Here is a 20,640-nt window from a genome sequence, read left to right on the forward strand (position 1 = left end):
TAGCTCTCACATCTCAAAATTATCACTTAAGATCTCTTTCTTTGAATTGAAGATGGTTAGTGGCGCTCCTTTGGCAGCCCATGTCAATTACATGTGGAGTCTTATGACTCAACTTGCTTCTATCAACTCTCCTATCACTACAGATGATGCTATGGCAGTGTTGCTTAAGAGCATGCCTGAAGATTATGATCATATTGTTACCACTTTAAAAAATCTTCCTAATCCTAATCTTGAAGGTATTATCTCTGCTCTCCAAGAAGAAGAAAGGCACATGTAGCTTAGGAAAGGCAATGACATAAGCTGTTGACACAGCTTATGCTATAAAAATCCAGAAGGGCAAGTTTACGCCTGGATAGTCCTCCAAAATGAATGAAATAAACTATTGTGTTTTGTGTGTTTTGTAAACACCTCTGGTCACCTTATGATGTAGGCCATGTGTATGTGTTTTGCTCCATGGTACCTCGTGCAGACATTGTGTGCATGTACATGCAGGGGAGATAACCATTGAAAGGTCTTTTTGTATCTCTTTTGTTTACCTTACACCCATGGGAACCCTTGCTAGCTTGAGATCCTAGCCATTGATAGATCCATGACCACCATGAGATGGCATGAGACACCTTGTGCTAGCTGTATCCTTGACATAGCCTGAGGCATTCCCTTGAGGGGGGGTTTGTTGGGATATATCAAGGTGTATGCCTCAGGCACACCTTGGTTTCTATGTGTGAGTGCTAGAGGCACAGTTAGGTGCCCATAAGCACAGTTAGGTGGTGGAAAGCCACATAGGATGATTGAGAGAATATAGGAGCAGACTGAGGAGATGATTGTGGAGCTCTGAAGTCATCAGTGATGTCAGTGAGCATGTAAGAGGTGCCTACATAAGGACCTCACTCTTCTTCATTCCATAATGCAAGTATTCTGAATTTGTGTCCACTCTACTCTTTCCTTTCAGTTTACCAACAACTTGTATATGTATATGTATGTAGGTATAAATAAGTTTGTATCTATACAGATATACATACAAACATATGTATGCATAGTGTTCTCATTTTGACACACCCAATAGAGGACGGACATGCAGATTATACTTGGAGACATCCCCTCCATGTTCAGGGTTGGGACATGCCTGACAGGGGTTACTGTATCCCTAGTCCAACGTAGAGCCTCTGCTAGGAGATCACACTGAGCAGTGCCCACAGCAGCACTCTATTTATGACTTTATACTTCCACTGCCTCACCTGTCGCTTGGTCCGCCATGACATTGGGCTGGAATCTGCTTTGTAGTTTGATGACATATGATGATAGTGGTGATGGGGAGGGTCATACTGATGCTATGCTATGACTCTATGTTGATATTCTTTTGGCTATGTAACATGTAGCATGTAGTATGAGTTTGATGCTCGTTTAGTAGCTCCACCCTTTCAGCTTGTTTGTATCAGGTTTCTCATAGTCTTGTAGACCCATCGGTCTTCCGAAGACTTTAATAAACTTTCTTCCTTTCTTTCTTTCTACTTTTATCCCTATCTTGCTTTTCATCATATGGACCTTTCCGGTGGAGGCAGCCTCCTTTCTCTTCTCTCCGTATACAATATGCCCCCCTTTTTTCCTCTGTGTGGTGAAACAGCCAGCCTGATCTGATGCTGTTTGGAATAGCCAGGGAATACCCTGCAGTGGTCCCCTCAAAGGTGGTCTCTGAACTTTCCTTGTCCTCAACGAAACCTGAGTTAGCAAAGATCCAGGTAGAGTGCCTCTTTATTGTGGAAGCTCCTACCTTACCTTCCATGCTATGATTGTCTAAGCAAGTCCTAGGTATGATGCATTGGCCATATTTACTCTGGAATCATTGGACTTTCTTTTCTGCAAACATACAGAGAGTGATCAAATTTATCAGGGTTATTCTACAAGTTGTTTGCATACTGGAATCACCAAAATTTTCCTTATGCATTGATGCGAAAGTAAATTACTGGCAAGCCTGCAGTAGCTAAATACACTACATAGCTGACATACCCCACGAGTCAACCTCTTTTTCATGGTTTCTTGAACTGAAATTTATCAATCAAAAGTGTCTCTCAAGGTGGGGTATCATTTGCAGTAGATAGCAAGTTATACTGAAGTGGTTAATATGCCAAAATTCTGAATGACATTTTCAACCAAGGCTCTACTCCTGTCAGGAGCAATTTCATAACACTTTTTCTTTGAAAAGTTTTCCATGTGTGAGGATGCATGCTCTCATCCTCACCTAATTGCATAGTTAGTCCTCAAATGCCTGATGTAACAATGGAGTATATATGTCTGGTTTCATCATATTTTAGACATCTCGGTTAGTAATTTTTTCCATAAGTATGCACATAAGTATGCTTTCATTTTTAGGGAGGGATATGCCATATGTAGCTTTTTCCCTTTATCACTCGCAATACGAAATCTTTTTTTGCTCGAGGGAAGAGGCAGGCTGGGAGTAATGTAATAAATTTTATTATTTTTCAGTATCAGCCTGACATATGCATGGTACTCCAAACACAGTTTCAGCTGCCAGGTTGAATGGTCGAATGGCTCTATCTTGCAGTTATATAATACTTCCTCATTACAGCACAGCTCAGCTGTTTGGATTTAGTGCTCTTATTGTACTAGTGATTTTACACACACACACACACACACACACACACACACACATGTAAATATATGTTTGTATATATGTGTGTGTACACACGTGCGCGCGCACACATAGACACATACATACATACATATGTATACGTATACGCACTCTCTCTCTCTCTTATACATATACATCTCTCTCTCTCTCTCTCTCTCTCTCTCTCTCTCTCTCTCTCTCTCTTTACACACACACACGCATATGGATACTGACAATATCAGGAGGTTTTCTAGGGGTCATACGGCCTATTGGCAGTTGAAATTTCATTTATAAAAGTTTAAATGAGAGAGAGAGAGAGAGAGAGAGAGAGAAGTAGAAGAAGTAGAAGTAGAGTCTATTAATGTCCTCGGAGGGCCAAAAATGACCTATGGGACCCGTCTCAATACAATGTATAATAGAGTCTCCTCAAGGAGTAAGGAGTCTATGAGTTTCTGACGCCAGGTAAAAAGACGAGTGATAAAAGATCCCAATGCTGATATGTGCATATTGGGGGCACTGTAGAGCCACATGTGCCTCCATCTCAACTGTCTGCATGTCACAAAGGGTACAGACTCTAGTATGTCTGGGCTGATGCATTCAAGCTCCCTTCTCAATTGCAAATGTATGAGATCTGGTACGAAACCTGGCTATGTTTTTGCGATATAGAAGGGGTATAGGTGTGCTAATATAAGGCTGAGCATGAGTCTCTATGGACATGTATATAGGCCAACATGTGGGATTTATGTTGTCTTGGTAATATTCCAGCTTTACCCTCTTTTCACTTGTCAGCCAGTGAGTTTGCAAAGTGCTTAGTAAAGACAATTGAAACTCTTGCATGGTGACCTTTTCAGGCGGCATGGTCAAATATGCTTCCACTTTCCATCTGCTGAACCATTTTCTTATGTCGGTTGCCCATCTTGTACAGATGATCTTACTTTTGTGCTTCTTTTGAAGCTTTGTGCTGGCATTCCATGCTTTATGAGGCAACCTATCAGGTTGCATTTGCTGCACCTCTATTAGGCATTGCATAACTTTGATCAGTGCATGAAATTCAATCGGCCTCCTTCCCGTTTCCAACAGAAGTACTGAGTATGGAGTAGTGGGTTTGACACCAAGGTGTCGCCGTAAGAAAGCCTTTTGCATTTTCTCAATATCATTCCATGTAGAGGCTGAAATACTGCCTCCCCATACTCCCACTCCATATAATACTGTTTGTACTACATATGCATCAAACAATACATTTCGAATTTTCCTGTAGAAAGAGAGAGAGAGAGATTTTTCAAATGGAAATGAAGACTATATGGTGGACGCCTAGGGACTGCTAGCCTTCATCATTAGAAATAAATTTATACCATTCCATTGTATGGTTAATCAATTTTTAGCGAATGAAATCTCTTATGGGAGGGGAGCAGGAAATGTTTTTTTAAAATTTGCATTGACTTGCAGTGCTTCAGATATTTGCAGGAGAGGAAGCAATTCGGAGTACCATTGGCATCTTATCAGATAGTTCAAGAAAAGCTTGTACGAATGTTGGGTAACATACAAGCTATGGCACTTATGGGCTGGCGACTTTGCAAGTTGTATGAAGCTGGGACAATGACACCGGGCCAAGCCAGCCTAGCGAAGGTCAGGCAAACTTTTTTCTTCAGAATGTTGAGAATTACCAAGCTGTACACGCATTTGAGAGAGTGGAAGTATAAGGAAATGAATGAAATTGTGATAATTTTTAATGCTGCAATAATGGCATAGGTATCCAGTGTAGGAAAGTCCTTTGTCTTTAGCTGAATAGCTTCCAAATGAAAGGCAGATTTTGGAGAATGATTAAGTTCTTGTGGGAAGGAAAGAGAAATTAGATTGTTATCCTCTTGTAGTGAATTCATTGTGGAAGAACTGTGAAGTTTCTTTGATATTGTCAACATGTATATGTTTCAAGCATAGCTTGTAAGCTAGCAATTAGGAGATGTAAATAACAGTTCAGGCTTTTCTGCTGATACATCTGAAAAGTCTCATATTGAAGAACCAAGACAGAAAATTCTTGGACACTGTCGGCTAACATATGTGGATAACAGAAAAGCAATAGTCATTATGGGATATAATCTTCGTGGGGCCAGCCCTTATTTCTGGGCACCAGTGTTGCGCGTGCTGCGTCTCCTTCTTCTCTCCCTCTGTTCTATCACGAAGAATCTTTGAGATAAGTGCTGCAATTTTGATTCAACATTCTCAAAGAGAACAACTGGCCACCTTAATGCTATCAAGCTTTTTCGAAAAGCTTCACCTTGGTCTTATCTGTATATGTGTCATGTGCACGGATCGGTATCTGACGTGTACTAGGTACACAGAACTAGCTCAGGTTAGCCTGGGGAGGCTTAGAGCTAGGCAGGCTTGATTCTCGGGTTGAGTGGCAAGGGTACAAACTATTTATAGGTCTTCGCTATTTTTGGCGCCGGGGCCCGAGTCTATAAAAGAGGCCCAGGGGGTTCAGTTCTCAGTGTGCAGTTGGGAGCAAGTCTCGTTCCCAGGTGCTAGGTCTGATCCTGGATTGTGTCGCGGACGCGCGCCTGCATCTTAGCGTAGCCCAAGGCCCAGTGGCAGATCCAGGGCTTCACAGCGCCACCTGGTGGTATGGGACACCAGGCTGGTTGGGATCTGATTGGGAGTTCGTGCCAGTAGCTCAGCTCGTGGCTCGGGGGGACATCTTCTGATTCGGGATCACATCCCGTAGATGTCACGGTTGGGTGGTGAGCAGCCTGCTCAGTTCTGATGTTGTGTGTGGTTATTTTGCAGATCAGGGGTTTCAGGAGTGCTGGGATGTGTCAGTTGGTATCAGAGCCAACTCCTGAGGTAGGAACTTCTGATACGTGAAATTTGACGGATTTCTCTTCCAGGTATGCCCTAAAATTCGAGATTTCCTGCTGCGTTTTTGCTGTCTACCTGGGGTAGAAGGGGTGAGGAAATATCTGGAAAAGGAGGAAGAAGAGGAGTGAAATTGAATCGAAAATTCTGAAGGCTACAGAGAGAAGTCTGAGGGAGGAGAAGGAGAGCAGAAAGGAAGGAGAGTAGGGTAGGAAATCGACAGCCTGGGAGTAGAGTATGCGGGGAGTAGAAAGGACGCAGTTAGGCGAGGCTGTAGGGGCAGGACAGCCTGCGCAACAGGCTGCGAACAGCCTGCGCCTAGGGCTGCGTGCAGCCTGCGCAGGAAGAAGGGCAGGAGGAAGGTGCTTTTTGCGAAAAAAGCACCCCTCCAAAGTTGGAGGGGCTCAGGTGCTTTTTTCGTAAAAGCACCCCTCCAAAGCTGGAGGGGCTCAGCCTTCTTTGGAAGCCTAGCTTCCAAATTAGGCCGCCCTGCACCCTATATAGGTGGGGGCTGGGTGCTAGGCAACCCACAAGCAGCCCCAGTTTCGAGATCTTACCTTGAGATCTGAGCCAGCCCGCCTCGCCCTTCAGCCTGCGCCCAGTTTCGACAGCTTCTCTGCTGCAGCCCTTGGCTGCGTCAGCCCTGCACAGCTCCCAAGGTTCTGTACCAGTCCGTACAGTCACAGCGCCAGCCGTACAGCCTGTACGGACTGATTCGCTTGCTTCTGTACCTGCAGCTGCTCCGTACCGCAGCTGCGCCTGCACCTGCAGCCACCGTACGGACTGCGTCAGCAGCCGTACAGGCCACGTCAGCAGTCCGTACAGCCTCTATCGTTGACTGCGCATCCGGTTGCAGATTCGGGGAGGCACCCGGGCTCTTGGTCTTCCAGATTTCAGCATCCTTTCTGTCAGATTTATCTGGGACGGTTTTCTTCTACTCCATCTCCCTCAGTGCTCCGTTTCAGTTATTTATTTCTCTCAGCCTGTAATCGAGTTAGTATTCAGCCATGTCTGATGCTCCGAACCCCGAGTTCACTATGGGAGAGCAGGAATTAGATTACACTCCAGTGGGAGAGGATGATCAGGGTCTTTATGACGACCTGATCACTAAGAAAGCCTTCAGTGAGTTCACGACTGCTCTGGATGGTAAATTTGAGCAGGTCAACGCTAATCAATCGGGGTTGACACAGCAACTCCAAGGGATACAAGCTACCTTGACTCTTCTGGCTAGCACGGTTCAGGCACTCACGCATGTGGATGCCATGGCCTCCGTGCTAGGCCCGAATATCACTCCGGATCCCTTTCCAGGTGACCAGAAATCAAGAACAAAGGAGGTGGTTGACACTTGGCTGCACAAGTGGCAAGTTCACTTCCAATTTCACCCCTATCCAGACGAGAAAAAGATTCAGCTAGCAGCAGGGTTTATGTCAGGTAAAGCCATGCTTTGGTGGAAAGAACTCCAGCCTAAGCCTGACACTTGGACAGAATTTGAGGGTATCTTCAGGAAGGAGTTCCTGAAGAAGGAAGATGACTATGATATCGTCGGCAAGCTCAAAGCCCTCGATATGTCAAAATTGAACTTAACTTTTGAAGTCTATCTTCAGAGATTTAGGGATCTGCAAACCAGGGCCACCAAAATGGATCCTGTAACCTTGTTAGGTTTTTTCGTGGATGGTTTGCCAGACTCCTATAAGTTACAGATTAAGAATAACAAGTGCACAACATTGCAGGAGGCCATGACATATGCACGCATATATGATGATACCATGGCCGGAACCAAGGCAACCACAGTTACCGAGACCAGCGGAAAGAACAAACGCAAGTTCTTTCAGCATGCAACTGGTATTGGGGAGACGAAGTCTACGGACAACGCCTCCAGGAAAAGCTTAACTCCTGCGAAGAATGGTAAGGCCCGTTTCCTTCGTACTCTTAGGCTCAAGAAAGAGGGCCGGTGTTTTTATTGCGAGGAGCGGGGCCACACGAAGAATGAGTGTCTAAGCGGAAGAACCAGAGATTGGTGCTAGGACCGAAGCTCCAGGCAGGTCCGCGTACCGCAGCCAAGGGAGCCAACCAGGTTACGATGACAGGTATTTCAGTGAATGTCATTACCTGCCTCCTTTCTTGCAATTGTACCTTTAATACTTCGTTGTTTGGTTCCCATGATCTTTTCCGAGTTTATGGAGAAGTTAGGGACCAACGGGTTCACATTCTCTTTGATCCGGGCAGCTCTCACAATTTTGTTAATTACAAATTTGTGCAGAAGATGGGGCTGTCCACAGTACCTAGCGACCACACCTATGAGGTGCAGCTTCCAGCCGGGAAGCAGTTTTGGGATCGCAAGGTTGAAGCGCTTCCCATCCGGATTCAAGCCTACACGGGAGCTCTCACATGTTATGTTATGCATTTAGAGCATGTAGACTTGCTGATCGGGATAGAGTGGTTTAAAACCCACAATATCCAGATCGGATGGACGGAGCATACCCTTTCTTTTGAAGACAAAGGCACCCAATTTTGTATTCAGTGTGATAAGATTATCCCTTCTCAGGGGCCTATTGTATCTGCGATGCAGCTTCGGAATATATTGAACACTTCTCATTATGATGTCTATCAGTGTGTTTTGATTCCACTTTCTTCATTTATTGTTTCGGTAATTAACAAAAATGAATTAAGTGTGTTTGAACACCGAGAATTGAGAAAGTTGTTAGATAATTTTAAGGACGTATTCCCAGCTCAACTGCCGGTAGGGTTACCTCCAGAAAGGGCAGTAGATCATCGCATAGATTTAGTCCTAGGGGCTCAACCTATCAGTGTACCACCTTATAGGATGAGCCAGGTAGAGGAGGATGAGTTAGCTATCCAGCTTCAGGATTACCTGAATATGGGCTATATCCGCCCAAGTAAATCTCCTTGGGGTGCACCTGTCCTCTTGAGAAAGAAGAAGGATTCTTCCTGGAGGATGTGTATAGATTATAAACGACTTAATAAAGTTACAATTAAGAATCGTTATCCTTTACCTCGTTCTGATGATTTGATAGACCGTTTGGCCGGAGCGAAGTATTTCACTAAGATTGATTTGCGCACGGGTTATCATCAAATCCGTATCTATACTAAACACATAGATAGGACCGCATTCCGGACTAGGTATGGTCATTACGAGTTCCTCGTATTACCTTTTGGTTTGACCAATGCTCCTGCTACTTTTCAGCAGATGATGAACGATTTGTTCAGAGATTATCTGGGCAAATTTGTTGTAGTGTTCTTAGATGATATCTTGGTATATAGTAAAACGCTTGAGGATCATATAGGACACCTTCGAGTTGTCTTACTTGTTCTAAGACAGCATAAGCTTTATGCCAAGATGAGTAAATGTGACTTCTTTATGAAGGAGATCATTTACTTAGGACACAAGATTTCTTCTGAAGGTATTAGCATTGATCTGGATCGTATCCAGAAGGTTTTAGAATGGCCTATCCCTCAGACTGTGAAACAACTTCGTTCTTTCCTAGGATTTACGGTATTTCTTCGGAAGTCAGTCCGTGATTATTCACAAATCACGGTACCCTTGACCAACATATTGAAAGGTCGTGGACGCAGGTCTACTCAACCGATCCCTTGGAATGATGCAATGAACAAGGCTTTTGAAACCTTGAAGTTATCTATCAAGGAAGCACCCGTTCTTGCATTATCCGATCCTACCCGGCCTTATGTTTTAGAGGCCGATGCGAGTGATTATGCGATTGGGGCAGCTCTATTCCAAGAAGGTAGACCTGTAGCTTTTGAGAGTAAGAAGCTAGACGACACTCAGTATCGTTGGCCCACACTTGAGAAGGAACTTTATGCAGTAGTGTATGCTCTCAAGGTTTGGAGACATTACTTGTATGGTTCAAAGTTCCTTGTATTGACTGATCACCAGTCAATTAAGTATGTGTGTGATGGATCAGAATTGAGAGGAAGGAAAGCTAGATGGGCAGAGTTAATGCAGGATTTTGATTTCGAAATCCGTTATCGTAAGGGTTCGTTGAATAGTGTGGTGGATGCCTTAAGTCGGGTTAAGTTTGTAAATGCTTTGTCATTTACGGAAATATCCTCAGACCTATTTCAATCCTTGAGAGGGCTATATGCAACTGATAGTCATTTCAGTTCTTATTGGCAGAGAGTCCAGGATGGGAGCTCCATGGTTGACCAGGACTCAGGGATTGTGCCACCTAGGATACAGGCGGCGGGAGGTCAGTGGATGATTAGGAACGGCTTGCTGTTCCGGAATGAAAAGATTTGTGTGCCTGATGTTCTGGACCTTAAATCCAAGATTCTCTGGGAGTGTCATGATGCTCCTAGTGCGGGACATCCAGGTATACATAGGACTCTGTCTCTTGTGAAGCATACCTTTTATTGGCCTAAGATGCGTTCATTTATAGAGAACTATGTAGTAGGTTGCCGAGTTTGTCAGGTTACTAAGGCTGAACGCCTTAGGAGCGCGGGCTTATTACAGCCATTACAGATTCCAGGTAATAAATGGGAGAGTATTTCCATGGATTTTATTACTGGTTTGCCTCGAACGCGCAAGGGTCATGACTCTATTTGGGTCATAGTGGACCGTTTGACAAAAATGGCTAGATTCTTACCTACAAGAACAACTATTTCAGCTGTTCAGTTGGCTCACGAGTTTGTGGACCACTTGTTCAAGCTGTATGGTTTGCCATCTGACATAGTCAGTGACAGGGACTCAAAGTTTACAAGTAACTTTTGGACACTTGTATTTGAGAAGTTGGAAACTACTCTAAGTATGAGTTCCTCGGATCATGCACAATCTGATGGCAGTACAGAGAAGGTCAACCAGTTGGTTGAAGACATGCTTCGGGCATATGTATCTAAGAGACAGTCTTCATGGGAAGATTATCTACCCATGATTGAATTTGCTTACAACAGTGCAAAGCATTCTAGTACAGGTTATAGTCCTTTTATGCTTATGTACGGGTTTCAACCTAAGTCACCAGTTATGGTAGGATTACAAGGGATTCAAAATGATGCTGCTAAGAACTTCTTGCAAGACATGCAGGAAATGTTGCAGTTTGCCAAGGAGTCTATTAGAAGTGCCCAAGATCGGGACAGATTTTATGCTAATAGACATCGTTCACCTAGAGAGTTCTCTGAAGGAACGATGGTATATTTGAGAATTCCTAAGGAATCCAAGAGCCTAAGTACTGGTTTGGTTCCGAAATTATCCCCCAGATACTGTGGCCCATTCAAGGTCATTAAAAGAATTGGACCAGTTGCATATCGACTAGAATTGCCTCCTGATGTTAAAGTACATCCAGTCTTTCATGTCAGTAGACTGAAAGAAGTATTGGGTGCAGATGATCAAATTGTTTCTCCTCATGAGATTATAGAAGTTACAGATTTAACTTTTATTCCTCACGAACCTGAATCTATTCTTGAATTCCGTGAAAGACAGATTCGAAATCGTACTATCACAGAATACAAGATTAAGTGGAAGGATCGTGTTGAGGAGGATGCAACATGGGAGACATTACAAAACCTCCAAAGAACATTTCCCGATTTCTTAGCGAACTCAGGAGTGAGTTCTTAGAGGAGGGGGAGTATGTCATGTGCACGGATCGGTATCTGACGTGTACTAGGTACACAGAACTAGCTCAGGTTAGCCTGGGGAGGCTTAGAGCTAGGCAGGCTTGATTCTCGGGTTGAGTGGCAAGGGTACGAACTATTTATAGGTCTTCGCTATTTTTGGCGCCGGGGCCCGAGTCTATAAAAGAGGCCCAGGGGGTTCAGTTCTCAGTGTGCAGTTGGGAGCAAGTCTCGTTCCCAGGTGCTAGGTCTGATCCTGGATTGTGTCGCGGACGCGCGCCTGCATCTTAGCGTAGCCCAAGGCCCAGTGGCAGATCCAGGGCTTCACAGCGCCACCTGGTGGTATGGGACACCAGGCTGGTTGGGATCTGATTGGGAGTTCGTGCCAGTAGCTCAGCTCGTGGCTCGGGGGGACATCTTCTGATTCGGGATCACATCCCGTAGATGTCACGGTTGGGTGGTGAGCAGCCTGCTCAGTTCTGATGTTGTGTGTGGTTATTTTGCAGATCAGGGGTTTCAGGAGTGCTGGGATGTGTCAATATGCATTCCCAAGTTTTGCCTAGATTGATGCAATGTAGTTAACATGTCTTATAATTTGATTTTATCCTCAGCTAATAAAACTACACCTTGCATAAATAAGTACAAACAATGCATAATTACTTGTCACAATCCTCCATTATTTCTAAGCAGTGTTTCTTACGTCACCAAATGAATAAATTGAACAAAGTAGGACAGAAGTGACTGCACTTGCTTTGCCTTCTCTATCACTCTTAAAGATTGTCTTTAAATTCACCGTTGATTTATTCAAGAATGGGATATCCAACTCAGCTCAGAGCAGTTTATATGACCAGATTGTACCAGCTTTTATAATATCTCCATCTCACGTCAATGGTTCTGTTTGTGGTGCTTGTTGAAGGCATTTTTGCAAATTTGAAGACTGCAATAAAGAGACTTTTTGCTTCTTTTGATGCATCCCTACGTCACCACCTCATCTATTAAAGCATGTTTTGATGGTGAGGGTGAGATTGGTGGAGGTGCTTAGTAGAGTCTCCTGGTAGTGATTGAAGATATTCAAGGAGGTTTGGGTATAGCCCACTAGGTACTCCATAAACCTCTCCTCCATGACCTCCGTCTTTTGTGGGTCTCCGCTTGCTGATCTAACTACTAATCGTGATGTTCTTGGTGCTTCTTGGTGCCTCTGATCAATCTTGGTGCTTCTGATGAATCTACTGATCGTGATATTTTTGGTCCCTTCTGGGTGCCTCTTCAACGAGAGAGAGAGAGAGAGAGAGAGAGAGAGAGAGAAAGAGTCTATTAATGCCCACGGGAGACCAACAAAGTCTATGGGACAGCAAAAAATGATATAGTACATCTGCCTAGGGAGGGCACATGGCAATTTCCAAGGAGTGCAAGAAAAGCAGCTCGAGTTATTTAGAGTACCTACATAATCAGCCATACATCAGTTTAAGATTGAGAGTCTTTTGGTTTGGATTTAAACTCTTTCATGATTACTCTGCCTTCACGATATAGTGCCCATTTTCCTTCCTTACTAGCAGCCTTGACCTTGGATAATTCCATTGCTTATTCTTCAATTGAGCTCGTGTGAGTTCCTCCGCTATCCATACCTTAGTCCCTTTCAACTTGTAGGATTGGTGAAGGAGCTTGACCAGAAAATCTCATGATTTGATTGGAATGATAGCATGTCCTCTAGGCTCCTTGAAGGGTGGTACAAATAGGAGGACTCTTTTAGTGAGACTTTAGCACATGTCAAAGCAGCCATTCCCAACATTGAATGGAAGGTTGATCATGATGATGATGGTGGTGGTGGTGGAGCAACTAATATCCGACACTAATCTTTAGTGTGTTGCCACGTTGATCTCGTCCTGGATATCAGTTTTGCTTGCCTTTGTATCAACCTCCATAGTCATTTCCTTTTTAAATTGTTTGTACTTGAGTGTGCACAGGATCTTTAACTGTAAAGACTAGCTGAGGGGTAGGGGGAGAGGCCTTGCAAGTCTTCACTACCTCATCTATTATTGCCTGCTTGCCAGGTCCTTCAAGAACCTGGGGTTTAGCTGTCACAGCTGTGAATTGGATCTTTAACTCTCTCACCCAAGGCTGGCCATATCTGAAGTACCCCAGGCTGATAGTAACCCCCATGCTAGGTTAGGGGTTCAGTCCAGCTCAGGGTTAAGGGCTGAAAAAATGACCTGGACTAAGCAGACCTTGTGCTGGAGCTGATGCTGTTGGGGCTGCTACGAACTGCTGCGACATAACCTTTGCTGAGGATGAAAATGGAAATGGATTGAAAATGTGAATGGTTTGTTTGCCTGAGCCGTGTGCGACGAATGGCGAACTGAGAGAGAGAGAGAGAGAGAGAGAGAGAGAGAGAGAGATTCTAATTGTGAATATGGTTGCATAGGCTTGGAACACTTTACGTGCAAGGGAAACTGTGGCTTTGGCACGAGAATTGCTAGGTGGAAATGGTATTTTGTCTGATTATCTTGTTGCCAAGGTTGGTATATTCCAGCTTGCTGGTTTTCCTCACCAGTTGTATTTTCCTTCTTGGCAGGATTGCTCTTGGAATTTTTGTTTGATTCGGAAATTTGGTTGATTTATGGCAGGGTCCAAGGTCGATATGTGTGTTTTGAAAAGGAATCCTCACAGTTTTAAACATTTAAGAGAGGAAGATATGCTACTTTGTGCTATTCTCAGTTTGTAATCTTGTGGATTGTAGGGCTGAAGTTCGACAATTTTAGTCTCATTGGAAATTAAACTTAAAAATACCCCTTTACGTGAGAAGTACAAAATAGCGATTTAAGAACATAAATGTCTCTTCACATTACTCTTTCCTTTCAGATGAAGTGTTTTGTTACAGTTCTTAAATTTGTCTCAATGTTTTTTGTAAGCTAAGGATATTTACAAAAAGATTTATAAAAAGTAAAAGTTCCCACCATAAGTAGAGAGCGGATCATACATTCTTGGAGCTGCAATAAACAATATCAGCCCCCCAAAAAAAGAAACCAATATAGGATGGAGGAGAAAACTGCCCAAAAACACTGCTAGGGTCCGAGACCTTGGGAACAGCCCCCAGCTGAGAACTGCCACAAGGAAAGGGGATAGAAAACCCCCACCCTCAGGCTGAAACCAAGGCGGGAGCTGGAAAACAGCCTCCAAAGGCTGGTGATGGCAAAAACAGCTTCAAAAGGGCAAAACTGGTGGGCCAAGTGGAACACCAGGTCGAGAAAGGGTGGAGCAGCTGCACATGGGGAAGGGGAAGAAATGCGAGGGGAGAGGCAAGGAGAGAGGTGCAACGGAGGCTATGGGGGAGATGGCAGCTAGTGGGGAGGGAGCTCGAGTGGGAGTAGCATCTAGTTCCCATTTCTACCTTTTTACTTATGAATTTGAGTTTATGTAACGATGGATCTCTTTTGAGACTTGTCTGATCATTCTTTATAATCTTAGTCAAAGTTCGAAGGTTCATAGACCTGGCTGAGAACCCTTTGCTGAGGGGAAAGGATTTCTTGAAAGCATGAAAGACGTCTCCCTCAGGTGTCGTAGGGCAACTTGAGGGGGATCTCTCTGCCTGCTCCTTTTTTTGGGGGGGGGGGGGTGATAGGGGCCTCAAGATCGCCTATTGTCATCGATGTGCATGTTGTCTTTCGGTCTTTGCGGCTCTCTCGTCATCCTTCTTGTGGTCCATATTAGTCCAACCCCCCTTAGATGGCTCAACCCAAGTGATCTGAGATTCCCCTGTTGTCTATCTGTGCAAGGAGGCCTATCCTCTCACCTCTCTTGATGCTATTCTGGTCAAGACTGGGGGTGGGGGAGGCGCGACATGCACTGCTTGCTAGGTGCTTATCTTTCTGCACTTGAGGCACTTCTTGGGAGGTGTGAGACCTTGACCCTCTGTTTGAACTTGCAAACATCTAGGATCTCTAGAAAAGCCTCCTTGAGCAAGGACTTGGGAACTCTGCAATCACCCTAGCTGCACACCATCATTTCCCATCATTTGCAAGGACCAAGGCTGCTATGGGCAGGGACTTCAGCACGGTTACGAATCAAGATTGGATGGAAGATGAAATGGGTCTATATTCTTTGAGAAGGCCCGAGAAGTGTAATATCATTGGAAAACATTGCACATGATGTGTTGCCTCCATGTCGTCTATAGTAAAATTGTGGTACGTACCAAGGTATGAAGAAGACCAAGTGTGGGCGAAGGAAGATGAGGCTCTACTCCACAAACGCTTGGGTAGTGACAGGGAACTTGGATGGAGGAGGAAGAATCCTCTCTTTTTGGATGTGGTCACCCTTCAGTGCAAGCTCGCCTGAAATGAATCTTGAACCTAGAGTGGGCATGAGACCCATCATGCTGCCCACAACAGCTCTGTTCTGAAGGGACAAATGGCGATTTGGACCTATTGCTTGTCCTTTGGAAAGGAAGATCTGAATGACTTGCAGATTGAGGGAGCTACCATGAGAGCCCCTCTGTTTAGACCAAAAAAAGGTCACCAACAAGATCGTGATCCCTGATGTTGAAACATAAGCTGCCCCTTGAATCCACCCTAGCAATTCAGTGATAGTAGCATCATGGCATCTTGAATACAGCTTGAATCTTTCGTTCATGAACTGCTTCACTACCCGGTTTGATCATCAATGCTCACAACCCTTGCCTCGAACCAAGCCTTGTCTCCAGTCTATGGCCTTTGGCAAGGGCAAGGCTGCTCACCCATGGTTGGATCTCTATGGAGCAAGGGGTCAGCCCCTTCCTATTGCCTTGAAATGGAGGTCCCCTCCACGGTCTACTACACCAAAGGTCGTTGGGGACTTCTCAAGCACCGAGTGTGCTCCACTGATTTGAGGGATGGGCTAGGCCTTGCGATGGCTCGGTAGAGGAGAAGAGGTCTTGCGAGGAAGATTGGTGGGAATGGCACAAAGGGTGGAGAGGGAGAGCAGAATGGAGGCGTTGCGGAGAGGGAGGGATGCGCCCCACGACAGTTGGCATGTCGGCTTGCAACTAGAATAGGCGGGAGATAACCGTGAACAAGATTAAGCTCCCAGGAGTATGGTTTGATGAGGTTCTTGTGAATGGTACAGTCTACTGTACAAAGGCCACATTCCCATGAGCAGTACTAGTGAGGGTTGGGCAAGGGGACAAGGGAGGTGCCTTGCGTGTGGGGAGGGGAATCGGGAGCTACCCCACACACAAGCTTCAATCCACATCTTGTCCTCAAGGTCCTTAGCAAAGAGCACTATACAATTGGGAAAAAGTGGAGTTGGTTGAGCGGAAAACAAAGGTTGGCCATTCTTGCAAGGGAAGCGCATAGGGCCATGATCAGATGCTCCTCCCAAGTGGTGTTGATCGCTTGGCAATCGTGGATGGGTGCTAGACAATCCTAGTGAGAAGTCGTCCATGTTTAGTCATAACGTGGTAGTGTTATGGAGGTCTTGTTAACCTAGGTCATGTAATCTAACAATAAGGACATGACGTATCCTTGGTATTGTTAGGGTGATCTTAGGGTGGGTGAGACACCTAGGACACCCTATATTTGTACAAGGGTGAGCATCAGCTCATTTAGATTATTCTTGGGGGTGGGCCCTTCTGAGAACACCTAGGATGGAGCTTGTCAAGGCCTAGGGTTCCCTAACGACATTTGTGTGCAGAGGGGGCTGTGTGGTATGATACTCTTAGTCTTACATAGTAGATCATCTGTCCAGGCTTGCCTAACCTCTAGCTCAGGGGTGATCCTTGCGAGGATCTAGGTTAGGTGGTGATGCACTAGCCTATACCATGTGTGTCCCTAGGTTTGTGTTTTAGCTCCTGTTGTTGTTTGCAGGAAGCTTGTGGATAGAGGATTGCGCTGTTCCTCAGGTTAGCTGTTGCTAATGTGTAAGGGGTGTTTCACTTATTAAATCATTTGGAGATCTAGATTGGGGAAGATTTTTGAGAAGAATGACATAGCTGGGCTTACAAACTAGTTTGCTATAGGTTTGGCCATATCTATTTATAGTTCGCCCACTTCCTGGAAGGAAAGGGATATGGAGGTCAACCCACATAGGTCTCCACATGTATCCTAGCATAGTAGGATCTTAGGGACAAGCACAGGTTATAGCATCTATGTTGATCAATGACCAAAAGAAGGAGAAGTTTGCCAACAATTTGCATAGAGCAAGGTCATATTGAGGCTTGTGAAGCCATTAGGCAAGGCCAAGCCTATAGAGGGTCCCTTGGCTTAAGCCTGTACGACCCTCTCCTCACCCCTTTGTGCCTAGCCTCAGCATCAGCCTTAGCCTCATGTCTTTGCCCCCAACCACTCCTTTATTAAAAAGAAAAAAAACTCACCATCACTCTAACCTTACCTAGCCCCTAACTAGGGAAGACTGCCCGGACCAGTAGGCACAAAGAGCCTTGGCTGGTGGTCAAACACACACCCACACTGCACTCACACACACACGCACACCTTGGATTTACATCGAACCAATATGCAAATGACATGGCAATGCCTTCCAAGGCTGGGTACCATTCCCAAATGATGTCAATGGTAGGAATGGGTCGGTCATGAACTTGCTTCCTCTTTCTCCCTCTCATCCACCAAATGATGCAAGGATCATAACCTTCAATGTCTACGCTTTATACGGAGCTTGCATAGGATGATACATATCTTTAAATAAATGGAGCTGCTCACTTAGACATAGGTGCACACTCCAATATTTCAAGAACAACAGTTAGATTGAGGCAAATTTTCCTTTCTTTGTATTGTACCTACATTTTTCTCTCGCTTTAGTACTAGCTTATTTTTAGAGATTAAGTCTCCGTGATAAAAGGTCATTACCCTCCTGCCATCTCATCCGTAAAAGGATGCCGTAAAAGGATGTTACCACCAGGCCAGTCCCCTGGCCGTGTAACCACTCCTTTGTTTGCCGCTGCAGAGTCTCAGCCTCTACCTAGGAGGCAGAAAACTCAGGATATCCCATCGGCCACCTGTCATCTCATCCGTAGAAGGATGTTACCACCAGGCCAGTCCCCTGGCCGTGTAATCACTCCTTTGTTTGCCGCTGCAGAGTCTCCGCCTCTACCTAGGAGGCAGAAAACTCAGGATATCCCATTGGCCAGATGCCCCATTCTTTAATGAGGGTTCGCACAAGTGTAGGTGGAAATGCCTTTTAGTTACTTCTAGGATGATTATGATCTCTCTTTCCCATTATCCCTTTTTCTTCGCCCCTATGCTCTTGTCGCCTGCTCCTTTTGCTCTCCTCCCCCTCCCTTCATCCCATGTGACATTTCCATTGCATTCTTGGGAGGTACCCCTGTCAATCTCTCTTCAACGCCATTTCAGAATCATTACCATTATGGGCGTTGCTCCACCTCCATAAGGACAACTGCAACTGTAGGAGTTTGAGCACCTTGGGATGAAGGTCAATTACCCTCACTCACTAGTACTAATTCTTTGGGTGGACATGGGCATGGAGTGGATCAGCAGCATTCCCTTCATTCCTTCTGCTTTGAGGCCTCTGGAACAGCTGAGTGGACACCCTCCCTCTTCGACACAAGGATGCTCAACCAGCTCATGAATAACATCCTACTCCCTAGGAGCAGGCCCTGACGCCCTTATGAAGTTAAGTCTTTGAGAGTTGGAACATGCACGGTTTTCATGATCATTCAAGGTAGTAACCACAGAGACTGATCCTCCACAGATATGCTTATATAAGTTTTAAGGACCTGTTTTGGACATCATGCTTGTACTGTGAGGGTCATTAAATCTATTTAATTACTAAAGCACTACAAAAGTAGTATCTTTTTCAGTACTAGATGCTCTGGGTTTTCCATCACGAGCTTGTTGAAATGAAACCCCTATGTCAGGAAACCAAATTTAGCTCCAAACATGGAATTTGATGTTAGATCATCTCATGCCTTCAAAATACGCCATCCTAAACTTATGTATTTCTTTTCGACATTCAATAAGCAAGTGATCAGATTTTCATGCATCTGCATGAGTGGTTGGCCTGTTGCTTAAAAAAGGTCTGTTTGCTTTTCTGGCTATTGCCTCGTTGTCTGGGGGTATTAATTGGAGCTTTATGTTGGATACTATCTGAATCATTGATGTAGGATATGGTGTTTGGTTAGTGTGGAGTGCTGTTATTGTGATTTCTTTTATCCTGCTTCAAAACTGGCCTTTCTTTATTTAGCAATGTGTTTTACCTTTGCAGATGTGGTAGTTGGACAGGCTTATATAACGTAGTGCTTCATCTTACAAGTGCAAATGCTCTTTGTTTGCAGGCATTTTGTGATCTGGAACCAATTTATACATATGAGGGTACCTATGAAGTGAATTCTCTGGTTACCGGGAGGGAGGTTACTGGCATTGCGAGCTTCAAAGCTCCTGTCAAAGTAAAGGGTTCTATGTAATTGTATCCCTTTAAACTCGTCGTTGGGTTCTTGTCGAGTTGGCAACATCCGGAGTGTGGATGGAAAGGTTGTTGCCCAAAGACAGATAGCTGCCCTTGGGAACTCATTGGAAAGTATGTAAATGAATGATGCTTATTTTCAGATGTGGGATTCTCGGTGAAACAAAAGCAATATAAGAGATAATAGTTCCCTGTTAGAAATGGCTTTTGAAAGCTTGTGAGCATCTCTACAATGTGGCCCAGCCCAAAAATCTCTGCAGGACAATTTCTTTATAGATTCAATATGTTTGTATGACCTGCTACATGATTCATTCAGTATTAGTGTGATTTTAGAATCATGGTAGGGAAATGGAGAGTTTAATAAGGGTCTAATATGACTACAATATGTGAAAGCATATGTTTATACTATGGTCTACACCCACTGTTGGGTGTTGATGACGTCAGTGGGGATGTCATAGTAGCTAGTCCCTGCTATCGGGATAGAGTTTATAGTTTTCAACTTATGAGTGTCTATCATGAGATAGAGACTGCAATATATGTTGTGTTGCTAGAGGATGAGTTTAGGCATGTTTCTGAAATCATCTAGATCTATGCTTCTGCTGTGTTGGTGGACATGCAAATTTCCCCTTGTGGAGTTTTCATCCATGTTGCGGCCTGCTGATATTGTGATAAATTCTATCTATCTTAAGTGGTGTGTTGCCCTATTAGGTAGGTGGTCTAAGCATTTTTTGCTTGGTTGCTCGTTTGGGAGAGACTAAAGTGAAATCGTGTAGTCTTCACAAGCAATTGTAGCTTGAAAGAGGATGTGGATTTGATTAGCCATCTCCTTTAGTACTCGCCTTTGTCATGGCTGAGTCCGCCCTTCACCTCGGGAGTGTCGACAGAAACTCTACCAAGACCTTTGTATAATTGGATGCTCAAGTATGTGTGGGTGTGTAGATTATGTGTGAGAGCATATGTTTATACTATGGTCTACACCCACTGTTGGGCACTGATGACGTTAGTGGGGATGTCGGTTTATGGTTTTCAACCTTATGAGTGACTGTCGTGGATTGAAATTGCAATATGTGTTGTGTTTTTAGAGGATGAGTTTGGGCATGTTCCTGGATTCATCTAGATATATAATATGACTACAATATCATATGTCTGGTTTTGGCCTTTTTGCCTAGGAC

The 20,640-nt window shown here is 44.5% G+C and overlaps 1 protein-coding gene across 2 annotated transcripts in view; it reads left to right on the plus strand.

Moving 5' to 3' along the window:
• ACX4 (acyl-CoA oxidase 4) overlaps positions 1–19,784 on the plus strand; it is a 40,316-nt gene extending 20,532 nt beyond the window's left edge. Inside the window, exons 13-15 of one of the 2 annotated variants that reach the window (XM_087396102.1) lie at positions 4,081–4,252; positions 13,485–13,577; positions 19,341–19,784. In XM_087396102.1, coding sequence (XP_087252228.1) covers positions 4,081–4,252; positions 13,485–13,577; positions 19,341–19,469 — 394 coding nt within the window. In that variant the 3' untranslated portion in view covers positions 19,470–19,784. The remainder of the gene's footprint in view (positions 1–4,080; positions 4,253–13,484; positions 13,578–19,340) is intronic. The other variant, XM_087396101.1, reaches the window with a different exon arrangement.
• Positions 19,785–20,640: the final 856 nt, after the last annotated feature.

The sequence above is a fragment of the Dipteris shenzhenensis genome, chromosome 25, assembly GCF_047967505.1.
Source record: "Dipteris shenzhenensis isolate YYH24624 ecotype China chromosome 25, Dip_SZ_1.0, whole genome shotgun sequence".
Lineage (NCBI taxonomy): Eukaryota > Viridiplantae > Streptophyta > Polypodiopsida > Gleicheniales > Dipteridaceae > Dipteris > Dipteris shenzhenensis.